The sequence below is a fragment of the Protobothrops mucrosquamatus genome, unplaced genomic scaffold, assembly GCF_001527695.2.
Source record: "Protobothrops mucrosquamatus isolate PMUCROS unplaced genomic scaffold, P.Mucros_1.0 scaffold4028, whole genome shotgun sequence".
Classification (NCBI taxonomy): domain Eukaryota; kingdom Metazoa; phylum Chordata; class Lepidosauria; order Squamata; family Viperidae; genus Protobothrops; species Protobothrops mucrosquamatus.
In genome coordinates this window covers 28,606-49,731 of record NW_015389964.1, presented here as the reverse complement: position 1 = coordinate 49,731, position 21,126 = coordinate 28,606, and the positions used below count along the sequence as shown (strand labels likewise).

General features: G+C 39.8%; 1 protein-coding gene across 1 annotated transcript in view; it reads right to left on the bottom strand.

Annotated features, from left to right (window-relative positions):
* Positions 1 to 1,406: 1,406 nt before the first annotated feature.
* Positions 1,407 to 21,126, bottom strand: part of LOC107298502 (inactive serine protease PAMR1-like) — a gene marked incomplete at its 3' end in the record, with an annotated part of 40,944 nt that continues 21,224 nt past the window's right edge. The window contains exons 6-8 of the mRNA XM_015827880.1: positions 15,699 to 15,806; positions 2,909 to 2,989; positions 1,407 to 1,588 (exon numbers count right to left, since the gene is read on the bottom strand). Of these exons, the coding sequence (XP_015683366.1) occupies positions 1,407 to 1,588; positions 2,909 to 2,989; positions 15,699 to 15,806 (371 nt within the window). The remainder of the gene's footprint in view (positions 1,589 to 2,908; positions 2,990 to 15,698; positions 15,807 to 21,126) is intronic.

Sequence of the window (21,126 nt, the reverse complement as noted above, 5' to 3'; positions counted from 1 at the left end):
ACTAAGTTGCACACCTTTTTTCCCTCGTGGTCAGAATTTTATGTAGATGTTCTTTCTGCAAGCATCTGCAATAATTGCATCTATAACTTTAATGACTGGTTGTGAGCAATTTGCTTAATTCTTTGCAAGCAATGTCAGTTGGCTCCATCTTAGCGTGGACTCCAGCATTAGAATAGACCCCTGGGGTGTACCTCAGCAATCTCTTGGTCTGTTATTATGGGCTTGCAGGTGGCTGTTGTAATAAAGTACACCTATGCTACATTTTGCCTGGTACACTAGCAGTGACCTTCTTGAACTGGTCATATTTTGTTAATACTTGTGCATACTTTGATTACAACTTTGCATTGTCAGCTGCTATGAGCTCTACATAGAGCTACATTTAAAAGTTATCCAGACAGTACAGGTGGTACCTAATGTGCAAGTTACAAGAATCATGTTATGCATGTCACTGAAATAGCTCCACTTTTTATCATTTGCTTGCTGGCGTAACTTAAAGTAGACAGAGAGATGGCTCTTTCTATTGTAGCTCCTAGCATTTCCTTGGGAATTATGTCTGGCTCCTACACTCTAAGCAATCTGTAGGACAATCTGCAAAGATGCATGCCTTTTAGCAAGCATTTAATTTTAAATGAGTTTACAAGATAGTTAGCTTTAACCTCTGCTTTTTAAATATCCAGCTGTGTTTTATAAATATTGTAAGCTGCCTTCACCAGACTAGAGATAGCCAAAATAAATTAAATACATCTCTCGTGGCAGATCCCTCAAAATTGGTTGTTTGACCGCACTGTAATTGTCTACACCCTTGCCCTTATATGTCATACCAAAGGCAGGGACCCAGATATTGAAAAGTGGAATATTCAATGAGATGAAAAATGGGAAATATGCTAAGTGTTTAAAGGGGCAAGGTGACACTCTTGGGCCAGAAAGAAAGTAAGACAAGAGGAGAATGTGACAGAGGTAACAGGGGAGAGGGGAACAGCAATAGGTGAAAAGCAATAGCAATAGCACTTAGGCTTATATACTGCTTCATAGTGCTTTACAGCCCTCTCTAAGCAGTTTACAGCCTATTAGCCCGAACAATCTGGGTCCTCATTTTATCAACCTAGTTAGGATGGAAGGCTGAATCAATCTTGAACTGGTCAGGATCAAACTGTTGGCATTCAGCAGAATTAGCCTGCAATACTGCATTCTAACCACTGCACCATACTACAGCATTTAAACAGCATTTAGATACCCCTGAGCCCTTTGTTCCATACCCATACCTAGTGTTTCAATAACACTGAAAGCTTGCTGGTAGTTTGCTTAGGGGAAAAAATAAGATATTTTTGCAGAACTGTTTGAAGCACATGTTCTCAGCATTGATAATAAATGGTTTGGACTACAAGATGTTCAAAGTCCTGCCATACTTTAGAATGCTGGTCTTCACTCTCAATTTGCCCGCTCTTAGAATTCACCTTCAGAATGTTAGCTTTCACCCTCAGTATGGTAGATTTGTGCATTTTTTCCATGAAGATGAAATTGAATGCTACAGTGACTATCAACTTCTGCATTAGGCTTTCATCAAGAGCTTCCAATTTGTTTTTGTACCCTTTTTTAAGCAAAGCATCTTTTCTGCAAGTATCTCATCAGCCAGGAATAATTAGAATAGGACAATGATGTCATCCTACAGGCAGTGAAAATCTTTTCATGCCTTTTCAGCCAAGTGGAACCCACCCTGATGTTTTCCAGCTCTATGCTTCTGTGAATGAGGCAGTAACTATGTGAAAGTATGCTTGGGTCAGCTGCTATGATGCATTCATCTGGAGGCAATTTGGAAGCTCTTGCTTACAACTAACCACTTGATCTTTATCAGCATTGTTCCAGACTTTTAAAAAGCTGTGTCTCTGGATACCAACCTTTCCAGTTATTTGGTTCCCTCATTTAATTTTAGAAGTAAAGAGTGGAATGAACATTATACATATAATAAAGATCCATTTCATTGCCCACTCTTTCTCCAATATTAATCATATGGATACATTCCAAGTATTATTCCTTGGTGGATGCAAGTTTAACATCATAGTGCACATATTCTTAAATGAGGCAACTTTCAATATGCTAGCTGGGGATGCTGCAAATTGTTGTCTAGCACATCTGGAAGACATCTGGGGAAGATTGGAATAAGAGAATAAACTTTCTGCATAATAACCATGCCCCATTTGTATCCGGTATGTTGTTTAATGAGCTCGTGGTAGAAATGCAGAGGCTGTTTGTGGTGGTAGCTATAAATAAATCTCTGCTTGACAAATCAGAATCAGGAGCATCAAGTGGAATCATGAATTCCTCACCTTCCATTGTCCCCAAGTTCATGTACTCAATCTATTTTCTTTGTCCCACAAGCAGGAAATTTCCTTCTTTTCCCATTTTGGTGCTAGTCATGGATTTTATAGGTTCATTGCTAGTATTGCTACCCATCAAAGTTCCAGCTACAGCTGGAATTTGAAACGTGATTTCAAATCTTAGAAGCTTTGGACTTCATAAACACTATGATAATTTTGATCCTGATTTAATGTTATATTCCATCTATTTTTATGAGCTAATAGCGGACATGGGAAAAATATTTTAATCAATTATGCATTTGGTCCATCCTAAAAATAAACTGTGTAAGTCTCTTTGCATGATACAACCTTGTGACCTTTGTGTGGTATGAAATGTACATATCACAAAGCTCAGAAAAGTAAAATAAAACCATTTTTAATAAGTGGGGGAAATGTCAATGTTCTTTAAGATTTTTTAAAATCCTTAGGGCAATAGAAAGTGCTAGTCCTATTAAGTCCAAAGAAAAGCACATCTTTCCTGAGAGCCAGTTTGATCTAGTGATTAAGGCTCCAGGCTAAAAATCAGGAGATTGTGAGTTCTAGTTCCTTCTTACCTATGAAAGCTAGCTGGCAAATTCCTGTTACAACAAACAGATCAACATTTAATTGATCAGGAGGGGGTAAAAAACCAGACCCTGCAATTGCAGGAAAAAGAAATGAAAAAAATTAGCACATTTTCTATTTAACCAAGGCCACTTATTGATTTGAACAATATTAGAGTAAAAATACATATGTATGCTGCATTCAGATATGCTAACCCACATGGTAAACTTTTCCAGGAAAAAACATACACTTGGTCTTTGAAATACATATTCAGGGGCTGAGAAATGGACAATTAAATTAGATATAACATTCCACTATTCCACTATTACTATTGTTACTATTGTTACTCCTTATGCAACCAGGATTTGTGTCAACTATACAAATAAGCATCAAACCAGATTTAGTCTAGCAAATGTACAAAATCAGGGGACCAGGCAACCCTATTTATGCACAGTACTAAACTGCAGCTCCAGTCAATATGATAAGAAAATCCCTTGAGTTCACATTGGAGTTTCTTACCCTAATATAAAGCATAGGTCATACTGTTACATCTCTTGATTTATTCCCTTTCTTTGACTTATCCCTCTTCACGCATTATGTAGAGTGAAAGAATTGCCCTGAGATTCTCTAAGACAGAAATAGTCACCTTATAGGGGAGATGGGCAGCATAAGTAAATAAAATAAAAATAAAATTTTATTATGGGGTAAGGCAAAAATAGGAAACTTATTGGAGCTGAGGGCCATGTTGGTGGTTTGCAGGAGAGAAGCAGAAAAATGAGAACTACATTAACGGTCCTGATTGTCTTCAAACAAGCTTCTCAAAAGCTGGAAAATCTGAAAACCCATCCGGTAACTAAATGAGACAATGGGAGTGTTTTCTTTCGAGATCACACTCAGTTTTATCTTTTCCCCCCAGAATATTTCATTCCATTCTGGCACCTCTGTTTTCCATCAGTTGCCTATGGCTACAAAACCTGCACACTCGTGCTATTTACCAATCCTTCTAGAATATTTTTGAAGATACTTCTGCAAATGTTTAAGAGGCTTCTTACATCTGTTCATTGGGGGCTGCATGAAGTTTCCCATGAATGGTTAGCTTCAGTGAAGCTGCTCTGTGAACCAAACATGAACCCTCGAAGCTGCTCTGTGAACCAAACATGGGCCATTTGCTTCAACTTCACTGCTTCAGTCTGAAACCCCTCAGTCTTCTTCTGCAAAGCTTGCACTAGGGCAGTGATGGCAAACCTTTTAGAGACTGAGTGCCCAAAAACCACCTCAGCCCCCATCCCACCCCTGCTCTGCCACATCCCACCCGCCCACAGGGCCACTCACTGTCTCTACAGCCCGCCGCAGATTTCCCAGGCAGCCCAGCAGCACCATGGTGGCCACGCCCTCCACCCGCACCCCGCAGCATCAACTGCGTGTGACGAGGCGTGAGGGCGGAATCTTGTCCCCTTTGCCTGGCTGCCATGTCCTTGGCTGTGCTGCTCTGCACAGGCTGCGCTTGGGAGTAACTCTCGTCCAGGGGGGCTACTGGTGAAGAGGGGGCCGCAGGGGGAGGCAGGGCTGGGGCAATGGCACGCGTGCCCACACAGAGGGCTCTAAGTGCCACCTCTGGCATGCATGCCATAGGTTCACCACCACTGCACTAGGGAGAAGCTAGAGAGCAGTCTCCCTCAGGAAGTACTGTAGAGGAAGATCTTCAGGTCATCTAAGCTGATTTTGAGAGAAAAAATCTCCCTTAGCCTCTTCGCACCCCCTGCCAGTATTTGTTCTTCTATAAAGAGGCAAAGATACAAGAGGTAAACAGTGTGTGCTTACTAATATCACTTAGCTCTGTAAAAAAAAAGAAATATAACTTTATTCCCACAACGTAGGTAGGTTCCACTGTTGGTAAATACCAAATTCTTCACAGTGGCTCAAGTGCTTCAAGACTGGGCTCTTTCAGTGGGTTCACTGAAAGCTGTCCAGTAAGAAAAACCTTCAGTGCTCCTCTGCCAGCACAGAGAAAGAAGGCTACCTCAACTTCCTCCCCCAGTACTAGGCAGTTTCACATTGGTGAAGCAAAGCAAAGAACCTTCATGGTTCAGATTGCCTCACTGAACAAATCTGAGTCACTTTGAGAAGATCTCATGCTGGGATCTCTTATGTGTGAATGAGGCAAGTCTGGCTGTATCAAGATGAAGAATATAACCATATAGAATTACCATACAGAGAGACCAGAAGCGTTGAATAAAACCCCTGACTGAAAGTGTGCTGGGATAATACCATCAAAATTCCTCATATTCATCTGTATTCTAGCAGCTGTACTTGAAAATAATAAAAGCTTCTGAACATTTTTCAAAGCCAGCCTCCTCCAGAGAAGGTTACAATTATCCAATCTCAGTATAACGGGGCTATGAATGACAACGTCCAATTTCTCTTAGTGGGGACACAGCTGGTGCACCATTTCCTTCAGATTACCTAAAGGATATTTCTGTTCATAGCATATTTAAATATATGGATGAAGCCTATTAATCATCACAGTAGCTATTAAAATAATGCAAGCCTTCCTTATCCTCTTCCCCTCACAGATGGGAAGATAATGCATCTAGAGTGATCTAATTCAAGGCCACACTATTATTTAGTAGCAGATTTAAGAAACTTGTACTGTTCTCTCTGTATCATGATGTCCTTTGTTAATAAAAAGGTTTGCCAAGTGATATTTTTGGCAGTTGTAGGAATAATAGAATGCTTCTTTAACACATTTCATCTTCCAGGTTGTGATGGAATCTCGTAGGATACTGCATGTTAAATCATGCTACTTGCTATGCTTATAATAACAGTGTTACCTTCTCCCATATTCAGCATTTGTTGACCCCACTGAATTTAAAGGCTTAATGAGTAGATTGCTTGACCTGGAAAGAAGAGTAGGGCTATAAAGGAACATTTTGAGTTCCTTTCCCTACTCATGAGGCCACCTATGAACAAAATAGCGAGGCAACAGCCCTACGTGTTGTCTATCTCTAGCTTGAGGGCCTTACTGAGAAGCTCATGTGTCATCTTGCATTATTGCAAATTGCTTTAAATCTGGCTGCCTTGAAGACCACATAAAACGTCAGCTGGGGCAAAATCCTGCAGACCAGATGCTTACGGGGTAGTCTCACGACTGCCATAAGCACCTCCTCTGTAATAGTTATTGTAGATTATTGTAACCAATATGTAGCATTTTCTGCTGTGGATCCTGCTCTTTGGAACATCGTGCTCCCTGAGGTAAGATCTGCACCCACCTTTCTGACCTTCAGTAAGGACCTGAAGACCTGGCTCTGCCAGTTGGCCTAGGGCCCTAATGGACGTGCATCCCTCTGAAGGTGGGTCTCTGATTAAAAGAAGACCCCATCTCTCCCTGTGTGCATCTTGCTCCCTTTCTCCTCATCTTTCAACTGTAAATTATTTTCATTGTTATTGTTATTTATTGATTTAATGTTTACTGGTTTTTAATGTTTGTAAACCGCCCAGAGTTGCCTCTAAGCAAGATGGGCAGCGTACAAGTTTAATAAATAAATAAATAGGCTGCTGTTTCTAAGTACAATTCAAAGTGCTAGTCATTACCACAACACTCTATATCAGGGGTAGGCAACCTTGGTTCTTTTATGACTCGTGGACTTCAACTCCCAGAATTCCTGAGCCGGCAGGCTCAGAAATTCTGGGAGTTGAAGTCCACGAGTCATAAAAGAGCCAAGGTTGCCTACCCCTGCTCTATATGGTTCAGAGCCTGGATATCTACCATACCAACTTTCACTGATGGCTTGCAGCTGTCCAACTTGAAGGTCTCCACTTCTCATAAAGGGCAATGGGACAGATAATGAAAGTGGGCCTTCTCTGTTGGAGTTCTCTCTTATTCTGGAACTGCTACCCCCTTTCTCCTATGGGCTTTTGAAGACTTGTAAAGACCTGGCTGTTTCAGAAAGATTCCAGAGTGACTGGTATTGCTGCTCCTGATATGTTTTTATAATTAATGTGCCTTTCTATTGATATTTACATTGGTTATTGTTCCCCTGTTTAGAGTCTTTTAAACTGAAGCAGTACATAAAATATATAAATAAATAGGGCTAGAGATTTCAAAAAGGCACCTATTGCAATATTTTCCTTTGAGGTGTACTGGGGTGGGGATTGTCAAGCAAATTTAGAAATAATCTAAGCCAGTGTTTCTGAATCTGGGAAAGTTTAAGGTATGTGGACTTCAGCTCCCAGAATTCCCCAGGTGGCATGGTTGAGAAACACTGATCCAAACCATGTCTTCCTATAGCAACAACAACATGGTTTTTAAAAGTTGCAGTTTAGAAAAGAGAATGAGAAATGAGAGTTTAGAAAAGAGTTGCAGTTTAGAAAAGAGAATGAGAAAATTCAGTTAGATTATTATTTCTGCAAAAGCAATTACAGTATCTACTCAGATATACAATAAAAGTGGTAAATATTCTTATACAAATATTTTTCTATTCATCTGGGATTTACCAGAGATTTGGGCTTCTCTGCATGTTATTAAGATGCTGCACAATGTGTCCTCTTACTTTCTTTTGAAAAATCTTTAAATACTTTCTCTTTTCAATTTCTCGCTGGCTTTCCATCCTACTTTCCCTATTTCTAATTCAACATTGTTACCTAAGAAAGCTTATGCCACTTTGTAATTTAAAAAAACCTTCTAAAAGTGCCATTGAATATGTTCTTTTTCTTTCAAATAAAAAGGATTCAGAGATCCCAAGCAACACATTCAAAGCTGACCAATAGATGTTTTTAAAATGAGAATGTTTCTGCATGGAAACAGGCCTGTCATTTCTCTCTCTTTGTTCTCAAAGCTAGGCCTCTTCTAACTGTTCAATCAGATACTGTAATATGAAATAGTTCTCATGAGAGAGAGAGAGAGAGAGAGAGAGGGGGGGGGGGGGGGGGGGGAAGGGGGGGGGGAGGGGGGGGGGGGGGGGGGGGGGGGGGGGAGGGGAGGAAAGGGGGGAAGAAGGGAGAGAGAGGGAGAGGGAGAGAGAGTCTACAGCAAAGGAAGATCTGGCAAGTCTATCTATCTTTATATCTATCATCCATCATCTATATCCATCTGCCATCTATCTATCTATCTATCTATCTATCTATCTATCTATCTATCTATCTATCTATCTATCTATCTATCTATCTATCTATCTATCTATCTATCTAATTTGCTTGCTGCCCATCTCACTATGGGAGACTTTACAATGTTAAAAAGAATAAACATGTATATAATAAAAATAAAATACTATAAAAATACAAACTATCAGCTGTAACTAAGAGATGGGTAGGGAGGGAGTAGAATGAGCAGGAGTGGAGGTGGGATCTGTTATTAATATATTAATCTACCAACCATCCTCAATGTAAAACCCCTCTATTGGAGCCTGAGGCCAACTGGCAGAGCCAGGTCTTCAAGCTCTTGCAGAAGGTTGGGAGTATTGGAGCCGACCTCACTCCAGGGGGCAAAATGTTCCAAAGGGCGGGAGCGATGTCAGAGAAGGCTCTTCTCCTGGACCCCACCAGCCAGAATTCCCTGGTCAATGGGGCTTGCAGCATGCCTCCTCTGCTGGCAGAGATGAGGGAGGCCAATTCCAGTCAGATGAGAAGATTCCTCAAGTAACCTGGACCCATACCATGAGGGGCTTTAAAGGTGATAACCAACACCTTGAATTGGACCTGGAAACAAATCGGCAACCAATGCAGCTCTGGGAACACTGGTGTAACTCTAGAGACCCAAAAGCTGTCCATGCTGTTGCACTCTATACCAGCTGTAACTTCTGAATGCTCTTCAAGATAGCCTGATATACAGTGGTGGGATTCAGCTGGTTCGCACCGGTTTGGCAGAACCAGGTAGCTAAATTTTGCTGAGTTCGGAGAACCGGCTTAATGCACAGTGCTTCTGGAAGTCCAGTCTAGGCCTCGGAGGTCTGGAGGAGGCCTCCCAGGCCTAGAGCAGCCTGCCGTAAATGTGTGGATGCCACTTGTGGAAGTCCGTTCTAGGCCTTGGAGGCCCAGGTCTGCATCCAATAAGAGTACTGGTTGTTCAGGTATTTGAATCCCACCACTGCCCATATAGATATTTTACAGCACATGCTTTCCAGGAGAAAAGTACAGGTAGGCATTTGAGTTTGTGATCTAAAAATCAATCCCAGTCCATTATCTGCAATGGACAGATAATGAGGACTAGGCATCTCTGAGTTTCTTGTCCAGATTTCAGACAACCCTCAATATTCCACATAGGACTGGGAAAATTCCTCATCTGAATTTCCTAAGAGTCACTACCAATCTCTACACATTGCTGAAGATCTATACCCACCCATAGCAGCTTCTATGTTGTCTCACATCCCTTTTTTTTAACACTACCTTCTTGCTCTGTTTGCAGAACATTTGGGTAGTTCCACTTAAAGAGGCATGCAATTCAGCTCTGAGGGAGATATTTCAAAGTTGGGAAAAAATTCTAAATTCTTTGCTGGCACACCCTCATCCTTCAGTTTTCTATGAATTCTGAGCAATTCTGTTTTAAACATGTACACTGGGATTTTTATCTTTGAGTTACATTTTATATTTAATCCATAATACTTTTGCTGTTTACATCTCATACAAGAGAATACACCGTAGATCATGATACAACTTAGACAAGATGAAAAAGTCATAAATCTTAAATAAGCATACTGATTTAGAGAGGTTGATGGTCTACATTGAATTTGTATTTAATGCTGGATCCTCTACCTATTGTTCTGATTTATGGATAGAATGATGTCATATATAATGTTTGGGAATGTCAGTCTAATAATTTTGATGGCATATAATGAACTATGTAATTCTAAAAAGTGTGCTTCAGAAAGAAAATGTTGTATGAAAGAAGTGTTGTCCTTAATGTTTCAAGGAATCTTTGACAACTGAAGCTTTTTCTCAAAACATTGCAATAGAGCTCATAGCCTATTACACAATTCAAATGTTATTCACATTTCAAATCATTTATTTTTTTAATATCTGGCCATATACTAAGACTATATGTTGAACTACTGTGGATTCAATAATTTAATCAAATAATAATATCAACATTTAGCTTTTCGCCATATAAAGATGCATTTTTCTATTGCATTTTTAATCCTGCCTTCATTACTTCATTACAGCAAACATACATAAGACTCCTTCCTTCTCCTGTTTTCCCCACAACAACAACAACTCTGTGGAGGTGGGTTGGGTTGGGTTGAGAAACAGTGACTGGGTCCAAAGTCACCCAGCTGCCTTTCATGCCTAAAATGAGTCAGTCTCCTGATTTCTAGACCAGACCTTAATAAACACAGCGCCCCCCCCCCAAATAGAATCTCCCAGCCTCATATTTTGATTTACTACCTTTATTGATGCCAGAAGCTATAAGAAAAGCCTTCTTACATAGGAGTCAGATAGTAGGAACAAGGAATCCTTACATAAAGGCCCATCTGAACATAATGGCTATTTCCTACTAGTAATCTAATTCTATTAATGATGGTCCAGAATGCCAGAATGCTCAATAAAGAACGCTTCATTAGGATTCCAAGTAAATATTGCAGGGCTGGCAACCACGGTCTTCTGAGAAGCTGACTAGAAATGGAAGTGGGATCAAAGCAATGAATTCCCCATTCAAGAAAGGATCCCAGCATTTACTCAAGGACTTGGGGCTTGCTGGGCTTTGTTTTGGACAATGGAGACAGGAAGTCTCAGAGCAAAGCTTGGTCAGAGACCCTTGTTTTAAAGGCCAGCAATTCCAAGCAATGACCCACTGAGCCAGAATGCTGAGTCCCATGTCAAAAATCAGTGCAACTTTACAGGAGTGAGGGAAGAGGAGAAGCATTTTTGCCTCATCACACAGAGGTTGGGATTAGAGTTCTTCTTTTGGTCCCCAGGATAAAGCAGAGAGGAATCTATTATATTTTAATATTTTCATTTATTTGCCAGTCTTGTGTTAAATTTATGGGTGGGATAAAAGTTTTGTAGGAAGTAACTTTGGGAGCTTGCCAAAGAGCTTTGCCTTTATATTCATGGTTTACCTTGCAGATCAATTTGGCACAAACAGCCCTTTCTCCCCTTTTCGTAAGATCAGGGGTCTTCAAACCTGGCCCTTTTATGACTTGTGGACTTCAATTCCCAGAATTCCTCAGTCAGCATGCCTGGCTGAGGAATTCTGGGAGCTGAAGTCCACAAGTCATAAAAGGGCCAAGTTTGAAGAACCCTGCTCTAAAGTTTGTGGTTCAAATCAAGTCATTGTCATCATTGCCCTCTGTGATTGCTAGTGCTATATCTGATACTAATCTTTTTGGAAATCAGATTTATGAGTGGCCCAATGTGATTCTTTGCATAGAACCTTTTAGACCACTTCCATAAGCCATCCAAACAAGGGTTATCCATGCAAATATAACCACACTAATTAAATGTGGTATGTTTGCCATGCTGTAGACTCACTTATTGTTGGCTTGGATGATAAAAAAAATGTGCATAGACTACAGTCCAGTATTGGCCAAGTAGAGATAGTGGTAGCATAAAACAGTTCAGGGGAAAAAAAGGCCAGACCGGATCTAAATAATCTCACCATAAGTTGAAGTGAACTATACAGCATTGCATATCATGTTCTACATTCTTACTCTCTGTATTTCTTCTTCAGTAAGAACTTAGATACCCACCAAAAAGGAATATGAGGATAACTTTGAAGTAAAAATGTAATAGCATTTATGTAAACAGAAGTTTAACTCTGAAAGACGAGAAGTGGTGGGAAAGAAACTCAAAATTGCCCCATCCTGATTCTCTTTGGTATAAGAAGAGGGAAAGAGAAAGTTTTTCAAGCTTTCAAGATTTTGTTTTTATTGCTGCATTACTTATCTGGATCACAGAAGAAGGCCTCTGCTATAGTTCAGTACCAAAAGACATGAAGTTCCCTCTAACTCACAATGGTGCATCTAAAGCTTCTGCTTTTTGCCCATCCAATTTTTATCTGCTTTCCAGATTGCTCATAGGCAAAGCAGAAATATTTTATTCATCCTTATTTCCTGCTTTGTAGTTTTCCTGTTGTTTGTGAGGAAGTGCGGAAAGATGGTGTACTGCTTTGGACTTCCCAGAAAAAAGAATATTTAAACTAAATTTGACAATTTCAAAGAAAAATTAGGAATCACTGCATCACTGAAGACTATTCATTAATGTTTAACTCCCAAGTTCTATATGCAAAAGAACCCCACACTGCCTTTTAAAGAGTGAAAGGAATTAAATGCTTCTTTTAAAAAGATACAAGCCAGAAGGCTCTTCCCTTCAAAATAAGATTATTCGGTTAGACTGGTTTCCAATGTTTATGAAAAGAATCCTACTATTACAGTGTTTCTCAATTTTACTAACAATAGAAGTAGTACTTTGATTTATATACTGCTTTATAGTGCTTCACAGCCCTCTCTAAGCGATTTACAGAGTCAGCATATTGCCCCCAAAATCTGGGTCCTTATTTTATCAACCTCAGAACAATGGAAGGCTGAGTCAACTTTGAACTCTGCAGGAACAAACTCCTGGCAGTGGGCTGAGTTAGCCTGCCATACTGGGTTCTAATAGCTTGAAGATGTAGGGACTTCAACTCCCAGAATTCTCCAGCCAGCAGTACTACTGCCGTACTATCGTACTAATATACTACTAAGATGGCAATGCCCAGGTACAAAGTATGGAAATCAGCAGACCCCAACATTTGCAGAGTATAAAAATAACTTTACAAAGAACTTGGTGGGAAGAGAACTGTCAAAAGAACATTTACTTACTCAATTGTCATAGGACCCTGTTTTTGTAGGTGATGGACAATGAGATAGGAGAAGAAATGGAATTAAATAGCTGCAGTTCCATGTGCTTCTGTTATATTTTCAAGTTACAGCACTTCTATAATGTGTAAGTAAACTGTGCAGTAAGCTCACAAAATATATCATAGCAATTATGTCATCAATGAAAATGATGATAAATAATTGAAATATCTAAAATGACACCAACTTTGAAAAATTCAGCAATATTAAAAGTGAAGACTCCATAAATTGCCAGTAATGCAGTAGCTTTACAAGTCATTAGTAAGAGATAGGTCACAGATTTAAGGATGCAAGGCGATGAAAATGTGCTGGCATGAATGCAAAGAAGGAATGAGGTTTGCCATGCATTTGCCAGAGTCAAGGAAGGAAGTGGGGAAAGGAGCTGAAAGAGACTGATAGTGACAATAGCAAGGGTGATGAATTCATGTGAGTTTGAGTCTACATTAGGCATACTGATCTCTCTCTGGCTTATTTTAGGAAGAATTTAATTGTAATTTCCTGTTTCCTCTCTAAGATTCTTGATTTTAAAATTGCCACCAGATATTTTATAGTTGTAACTGTGAATTTCCTCTTGATTATTTGTTATTAAATAACTTCCCACGCCACAAGACGTGGAGTAAAGCCCATACAGTGGTTATGTTGAATGTAGATTGTTTTATAGACCTCAGATGTGGATTCTGTTATTTACTTTGCATTTTGGTTTTATGTACTTTGCATGTTTTAAGATAGTACGTTGTTCTTTTTATTGGGTTGAATTTTGTAAGCTGTCTGGAGTCATGCACTTACAATTAATAAATGTAAAATAAACAAAATAAATGAACAACAAACAAGAGTATAGATGGAATTATAAAGTTTTAATGCAGTTGAATGTTAGGATTTTATTTACAATGTTAGAGTATATTGTCAACTGCTGGAGGCTGGTTTATACCAGGAAAGTACAGGATGTAAATACACTATAGTAAGCAAGTAAATAAATAACATAAATACTATAAATAAATAAATACTATAGTATACACACCCTCAGAATTTGTCAATTTTGACCTTTAGATTTCTCCTGTTTCCTTTTCTCAGACTCTCCAAATTACTTGCTTCGATCTCTTAGCCTATATGACACTTTCCACATAGTTTTTATACTCAATAATGGCACTTCCCCCTCTAAAGAAGATTCTGTACAAGGAGCCTGTAAAAAGCAAACTTTCCCACTTTTGGGTTTACCACAGTAGAGTTCCAATTACATAGTGGTAAAGTATGAAATAAGGATGGGCAGTTATTTGGATCCAAAGAGGAAAGGGGGCTTCAAAGCAAGAGTGGAGGCATGAAGGAGCAGGCAATAGGTTGCAACCATGAATTTGGAGCTTGTGTAAGAATTGCTCAGTTGAAATACTGCCACGTATCGCACTCTGTTAAGTGTAATATGACGTAGAACTTTTCAACAATGAAATGCCTACATGAACATCAAGAGAAAACATAGGTATACTAAATGGCATATTTGTCAGCAGTCATCTGGTAATCTAAGCTTTCAGTCATAGTCAGTATACTTCCATTCCTCTAGAATTGCATGAAATTTCTGATTCAAATAACTCAAGAGGTAATGACTGTGTCACTCAACATCATCACACACACACATACAAATTGTACACAGATATTTTAAGACCAATTCTGAACTGGCATCTGAATGTTAAAAATGTAAGACTCAGTTCTTAATCACTTCCCGAAGCGGCCATCTGTCCTATTTTTCAGTACAAAAACATAAAGAGTTGTGAAATAATATATTTTTCTATTTAAAGGCAATCTCTAGCTAATGAACTCTCCAGGCCAAGACTTGTTTAAAATCAGATTATCATGAGATATAAGGAATGGGGTATTTACAGATAGTCCTTGACTTACAACCACAACTGGGACTGTAAACTTTGAGTTAAGCGCTGCAGTTATTAAGCAAGGCATCATGTGATTACACCCAATCTTACAATGTTTTGCCATGGTCATTAACTGAGACGTCATGTGATTGCGATTTGTAACCTTCCCTGCCAGCTTCCCCATTGACTTAGCTTGTTGGAAGCAACTGGGAATGTCACAAATCGTGACCGCTTTTCCCCAAGATCCTGCAACCCATTGTAAACATGAGCCAGTTGGCAAGCGCACAGGTTGTGATCATGTAAAACTCACAGGGACTCTGCAGAGTTGTACTGTAAGTGTGAAGACAGATCATAAGCCACTTTTGTTGTAACTTCAAACAGTTCTTAAATGAATAGATGTACATCAAGAGCTAGTAAAGTAGTTTCAAACTTTATCCATGTAAATAAATTTAAAAAGAGGTATAATAACTCCACATTAAAAATAGCAAAAGTACAAATTGGCCTCAGTTTCTTGGAGTTTTGGAAAGAAAATAATAGTCATGATAATTTACATATTCAATTGCATTATCCAATCTGTGAAATATTTTTCTTCCAAAAATAAATAAATAAAAAGATAGTCCCAATCTTCTTCAAATCAGTGTATCCTTGATGTATGAAAGCCACCGTAGGCTCAGAACAGAACATTCTTTTAAAAATGCTCAGAATTAAAATTGGCAAGCCTTAAGCAACTTTGTCAGACGTTTTGTCCTGACTAGAGAGATTGGAAATTATCTCAACACATCTGGAGACATCAGAAATGATGGGAGAACTCCATTATGTGGAGAACAAACCAAAGGCCTTCTCTGTTGACAAGTTCAATGCAATAATAAGATTTTGTTAAGTGGGACATTCTTAAAGAGTTTGCATGACTCTTTGGCTCCCCATATTAAGGGGCCTCGTGCTTGAGCAGGGGTTGGACTAGAAGACCTCCAAGGTCCCTTCCAACTCTGTTTTTCTGATTGTAGAAGCATGGCCTTCAAGTCCATTTCATTGTACTTGAGAATGCCAAACAGAAGCTGAATGAATGAAAACCCAGAGCCTTTGAAGATGCTTATGCATAGCTACAGTGATATACTCACAGCTTTCACAGCGATTTCCAGTATAGCCAGCCAAGCAGGCACATTTGTAATCACCAATTTTATCAACAAGGCAGGTTCCATCATGTAGACACGGAGATGAAGAACAACCTGAAAATGCACAAGACACCTCAGTTCCTTCCACAGGCTGGTTCTTTCTCCTCTTTTACCTTTTTTACACTCCTTTCTCTCTTAGTGAGAGACATTTGCAATGCCAGTATTTGGGTGTGTGTGATAAAACACAGTATATCTTTGAAGCTGCGAGACAGTGATGTTAAAAATGCTTCTACCTAGCCCATCCTCTGCCCCAATAATCCTTTTTGTGAATCAATTTTTGTCAAAAACAAGGTAATGAGATGTGATTGAGATCATTCCATGCTAAAACAACTATTTTTAAAATTGAAGCAGTTCCCAAGGGAGAAGCTTGCCATTTTATATACAGAATTTGTGTTTTTAAAGCCAACTGATCTCTGATTAGCTGAGTGTCACAACTACAAAATGATCCTTTATAGTTTTAGGGGATTAGGAATAAAGCAGCAGGGAAGAAGCCACAGAGGAGAACTCTACAACTGCATTTGCAGCAAAAGAGCCTACGGAGGTCAAATAAACGTGAAAGGTCAATGAAGAGATCTAGAAACACTGCAAGCGGTCTGAAAGGGGTTTTGGTGAAGGTGGTGTGAAGCCAAAGGCTCAAAAATGAATTGTGCCAGAGGAGATGGAAAGAATCCCACACATTGTCAAAGTATTGGCAGTATTGACACTTGTTATGTTCAATATATAAGTACTGTTCTTAGTATCACCCTTCAAAGAATCCTTAATGATAAGGATTAATAGAGGGATAGAATCAAGATCACGTGAAGTATTAATACCACTTTACAATGCCTTGGTAAGGCCACACTTGGAATACTGCATCCAGTTTTGGTCACCACGATGTAAAAAAGATGTTGAGACTCTAGAAAGAGTACAGAGAAGAGCAACAAAGATGATTAGGGGACTGGAGGCTAAAACATATAAGGAACGGTTGCTAGAATTGGGTATTCTAGTTTAATGAAGAGAAGGACGAGGGGGGACATGATAGCAGTGTTCCAATATCTCAGGGGCTGCCACAAAGAAGAAGGAGTCAAGCTATTCTCCAAAGCACCTGAGGGCAGGACAAGAAGCAACAGATGGAAACTAATCAAGGAGAGAAGCAACCTAGAACTAAGGAGAAACTTCCTGACAGTTAGAACAATTAACCAGTGGAACAACCTGCCTCCAGAAAATGCTCCGACACTGGCAGTGGAACAACCTGCCTCCGGTAAATGCTCCGACACTGGAAGTTTTTAAGAAGAGACTGGACAGCCATTTGTCCAAAATGGTATAGGGTTACCTGCCTGAGCAGGGGGTTGGACTTGATGACCTCCAAGGTCCCTTCCATCATCATCATCATCATCATCATCATCATCATCATCATCATCATCATCATCATCATCATCATCATCATCATCATCATTATTTAGAACTATCATTAGAATAATAGAATAACAGAGTTGGTAGGGACCTTGTAGGTCATCTAGTCCAACCCCTGGCCCAAGTAGGAGACCCCACACCATTTCCAACAGATGGTAGTCCAGTCTCTTTTTGAAAGCTTCCCGTGATGAAGCTCCCACAACTTCTGAAGGCAATCTGTTCCATTGGTTGATTATTCTCAGAAAATTTCTTATTGTCAGAAAATTTCTCCTTATTTCCAGGTTGAATCTCTCCTTGATCAGTTTCCATCCGTTATTCCTTGTCTGGCCTTCAGCTGCTTTGGAAAATAGGTTGACCCCCCTCCTCTCTGTGAGACCCTCTCAAATATTGGAACACCGCTATCATTTCTCCCCTGGTCCCTCTCTTCACTGGCCCTTCACTCTTCACTTCACTCCTCACTCATCTTAGAAATGTTTTTCCAAAACTCCCAGCCAATACACCAAAGTTCATGCGATCATCATCATGAGTTCTAGAGCTGCGATCCAAACTCAGCTGGGAAAGATAGTCTTGAAAACATCAGTTTCCTCTTGAGGCACTGTATGGGCTTTCAGTCCATCAATGTGGTCCGAACAATGAATACAGGAAGACCGCCAAGGAAATTCTGTTCCTCCGCTTACACTGACCTTCAACTACTCTCAAGGCTTTTGTCCTGGGAAAGATTTCACACAGTTTGTTAAGTGTGTGCTGCTGGAGGTCCCACAGCTCAAGCAAAATTTCTCCCACCCATCCCTTTGCTCATCATGCAAAGCACATCCTTTCTCATCAACAGTTTCAGGGAGCAGGTTAATGCTTTGCAAAGGAGAACATTTTAAACGTTTTTCATTCAAGCTGTATACAGTCAAACTGGAGTCTGCTCTGCATAGATTATCTGAGTAGCACCCACCTTATCTCTCCATAATTGCTGCTAAAAACTGGGGCGGAAATAAAGGGGGGTGGCAATAGCGGAATACCAAGCGGTTCCCACTGAGAAGAAGAATCGAGAGCTATTAATCCCCCTTGTATGCAATGTGTTAGTCCCTTGAGGATGGGAGGCCTTTCTGCAACATATCCCACGTCAAGTCTCATTTCATGGAGTCGACTTTTGTCTTTTTATAGACCCTTTAATTAACATAGCCCTCCTTCTAGCAGCTACTGTGATGGTACTGTTTGTACTTTATGTAATAACAAGGGAGGGAAAAATCATGCCCAGCAGATCAAATAGGGACACGATCTAAAGTAGACTGAGCGATGGACTTTGAAACGGCAGGACGATATTCAAGACCCTTTTGAGAGTCTCAAAGGCCTTCTACCAGAAAGCCATTGGAGCCCTCTCCCACAGTCCATCATTGCCCTGTATTCTGTCAACATTATTTTTTTCTTTATTATCAATTGTCCATTGCTGTCCATGCCCCAAGAAAAAATAAGAATGGGTGGAGAGATCCAGCACTCTGAATTCATTCTTAGGATTTGAAATGACTCGATTCTCTGGCTTAAAAGACGATTTTTAGAATAGAATAGAGCTGGAAGGGACTTTGGAGGTCTTCTAGTCCAGCTCCCTGCTCAGGCAGGAGAACCTATACCATCTCAGACAAGTGACTGTCTAGCCTCTTTTTAAAAATCTCCAGTGAGGGAGTGCCCACGATTTCTGGGGGCAAGCTATTCCACTAGTAAATTGTCCTCACTGTCAGGAAGTTTCTCTTTAATTCCAGGTTGCTTCTCTCTTTGGTCAGTTTCCAATCATTGTTTCTTGTTCTGCCCTCTGGTGCTTTGGTGAATAAGGTGACCCCCTCTTCTTTGTGACAGCCCCTCAAATACTGGAATACTGCTATCATGTCTTCCTATTTCTTCTTTTCTTTAGACTAGCTAAATCCAAGTTCTTCATATGTTTTAGTCTCCAGGCCTTTGTTCATCTTAGTTGCTCTTCTCTGAATTTTTTTCAAACTCTCAACATCTTTTTTGTGATATGGCAACCAAAATTGGCTGCAGTATTCCAGGTGTGGTCTGACTAGGGTTTTATAAAGCGGTACTAATACTTTGCGCAATCTTGATTCTATGCCTCTGTTTATACAACCCAAGATTGTATTAGCTTTTGGCTGCTGCTGCACACTGCTGGCTCATGGTTAAGTGATCGTCCACTAGGACTCCAAGGTCCCTCTCACAGTTACTGTTTTTAAGCCAGGTTTCATCCAATCTGTACTTGTACCTTTGATTTTTCCTACCTAAATGTACAACTTTGCTTTTCTCCACATTGAAACTCATTTTGTTGGATAGGGCCCATTCTTCAAGTTTGTCAAGATCTTTTTGGATCCTAAGTTTGTCTTCTTGGGTGTTGGCTACTCCTGCCACTTTGGTGTCATCTGCAGATTTAATGAGTTCCCCTTCAATTCCCTCATCTAAGTAATTTATGAAGATATTGAAGAGTACTGGGCCTAAGATGGAACCTTGTGGTACCCCACTGCTTACTTCTCTCCATGTGGATGTAGTGACATTGAGGACTACTCGTTGAGTACGGTTTGCCAGCCAGCTACAATCCATCTGGTGGTGATGTTGTCTATTCTACTTTTTTCTAGCTTACCAAGGAGTAGGTTGTGGTCTACTTTATCAAATGCCTTACTGAAGTCTAAGTATACTATGTCCACAGTATTTCACTGGTCTACTAGTTTAGTCACTTTGTTGAAGAATGGAATAAGATTGGTTTGGCATGATCTGTTTTTAACAAACCTGTGCTAGCTACTAATTATAACTTTGATTGTTTCTAGTTGTTCACAGATCTGCTTTTTGATTATCTTTTCTAGGATCTTCCCAGGTATTGATATTAAACTGATTGGTCTGTAGTCTCCTGGGTCCATTTTTTTTCCCTTTCTTGAAGATGGGAACCATATCAGCCCTTTTGCAATCCTCAGGTACTTCCCTGGTGCTCCAGGATTTTTGAAATATATGGTGCAATTGTTCTGAGATAACATCTGCCAGTCTTTCAGAACTCTGGGATGTAATCTGTCAGGCCCCAGTGATTTATATTCATCAAGGTCAGATAGGTGTTCTCTTACCATTTTCTTGCTTATTTTAATTTTTGTTTCTAATTTGTCTTTTGCAGTGGTTTTTTTGGTATGTTGGGCTATAGTTTCTTTTTGTGTGAAGACTGATTTAAAAAATATGAGTTAACAGCTCTGCTTTCTCCCTGTTGCCTATTATTTCCTTGCCATCTTCTCTCTTTAGTGAACATACAGTTTCCTTGATTTTTTTTCTTGTTGTTAACATGTTGGAAGAAACTTTTTTTATTATCCATGATTTCTGTTGCAAGTCTTTGTTCGTTCTAAGCCTTTGCTTTCCTGACTTCATCTTTGCATGTTCCGGCTATCTGCTGATAATCGGCCTTAGTTATGTGCCCCTCTTTCCATTTTTTGTATTTGTCCTTTTTGTCTTTCAGTTTGTCAGAGAGATCTTTATGCAGCCATGCTGGTTTCTTCTTGAATTTCTTGTTTTTCTTTTTCAATGGTATTGTGCTGGTCTGGGCTTTTGTGATTGCATTATGCAGGGTTTCCCATGCTTCTTGGGTTGTTTTCCTCTTTAGGATTTTCATCCATGTGATCTTTCCTAGGTTCTCTCTGAGTTTGTTAAAGTTAGCTCTTTTGAAGTTTAAGACACTGGTTGGATTGTTTTCTGTTGCTAGTGTTTGCATTATATTAAATTCCAGTATGACATGGTCTTTTTCCGATTACTTTTTCCCCTGTTTTTGTGAGGTGCGGCTCATCCCTTGCCAGGAGCCCTTCGCATAGGAAATGCAGTCCATGATCCAGGAAGCCAAAGTTTTCTTGGCAACACCAATCCTTTAGCCAATGGTTTATTTCTAGAATTCTTTTTTCCCTCAATGGGTGTTGGCCTTTCATTGGGAGTACGGATGAAAACTCTACTTGTGCTCCTAGCTTCTTAACTTTATTGCCTA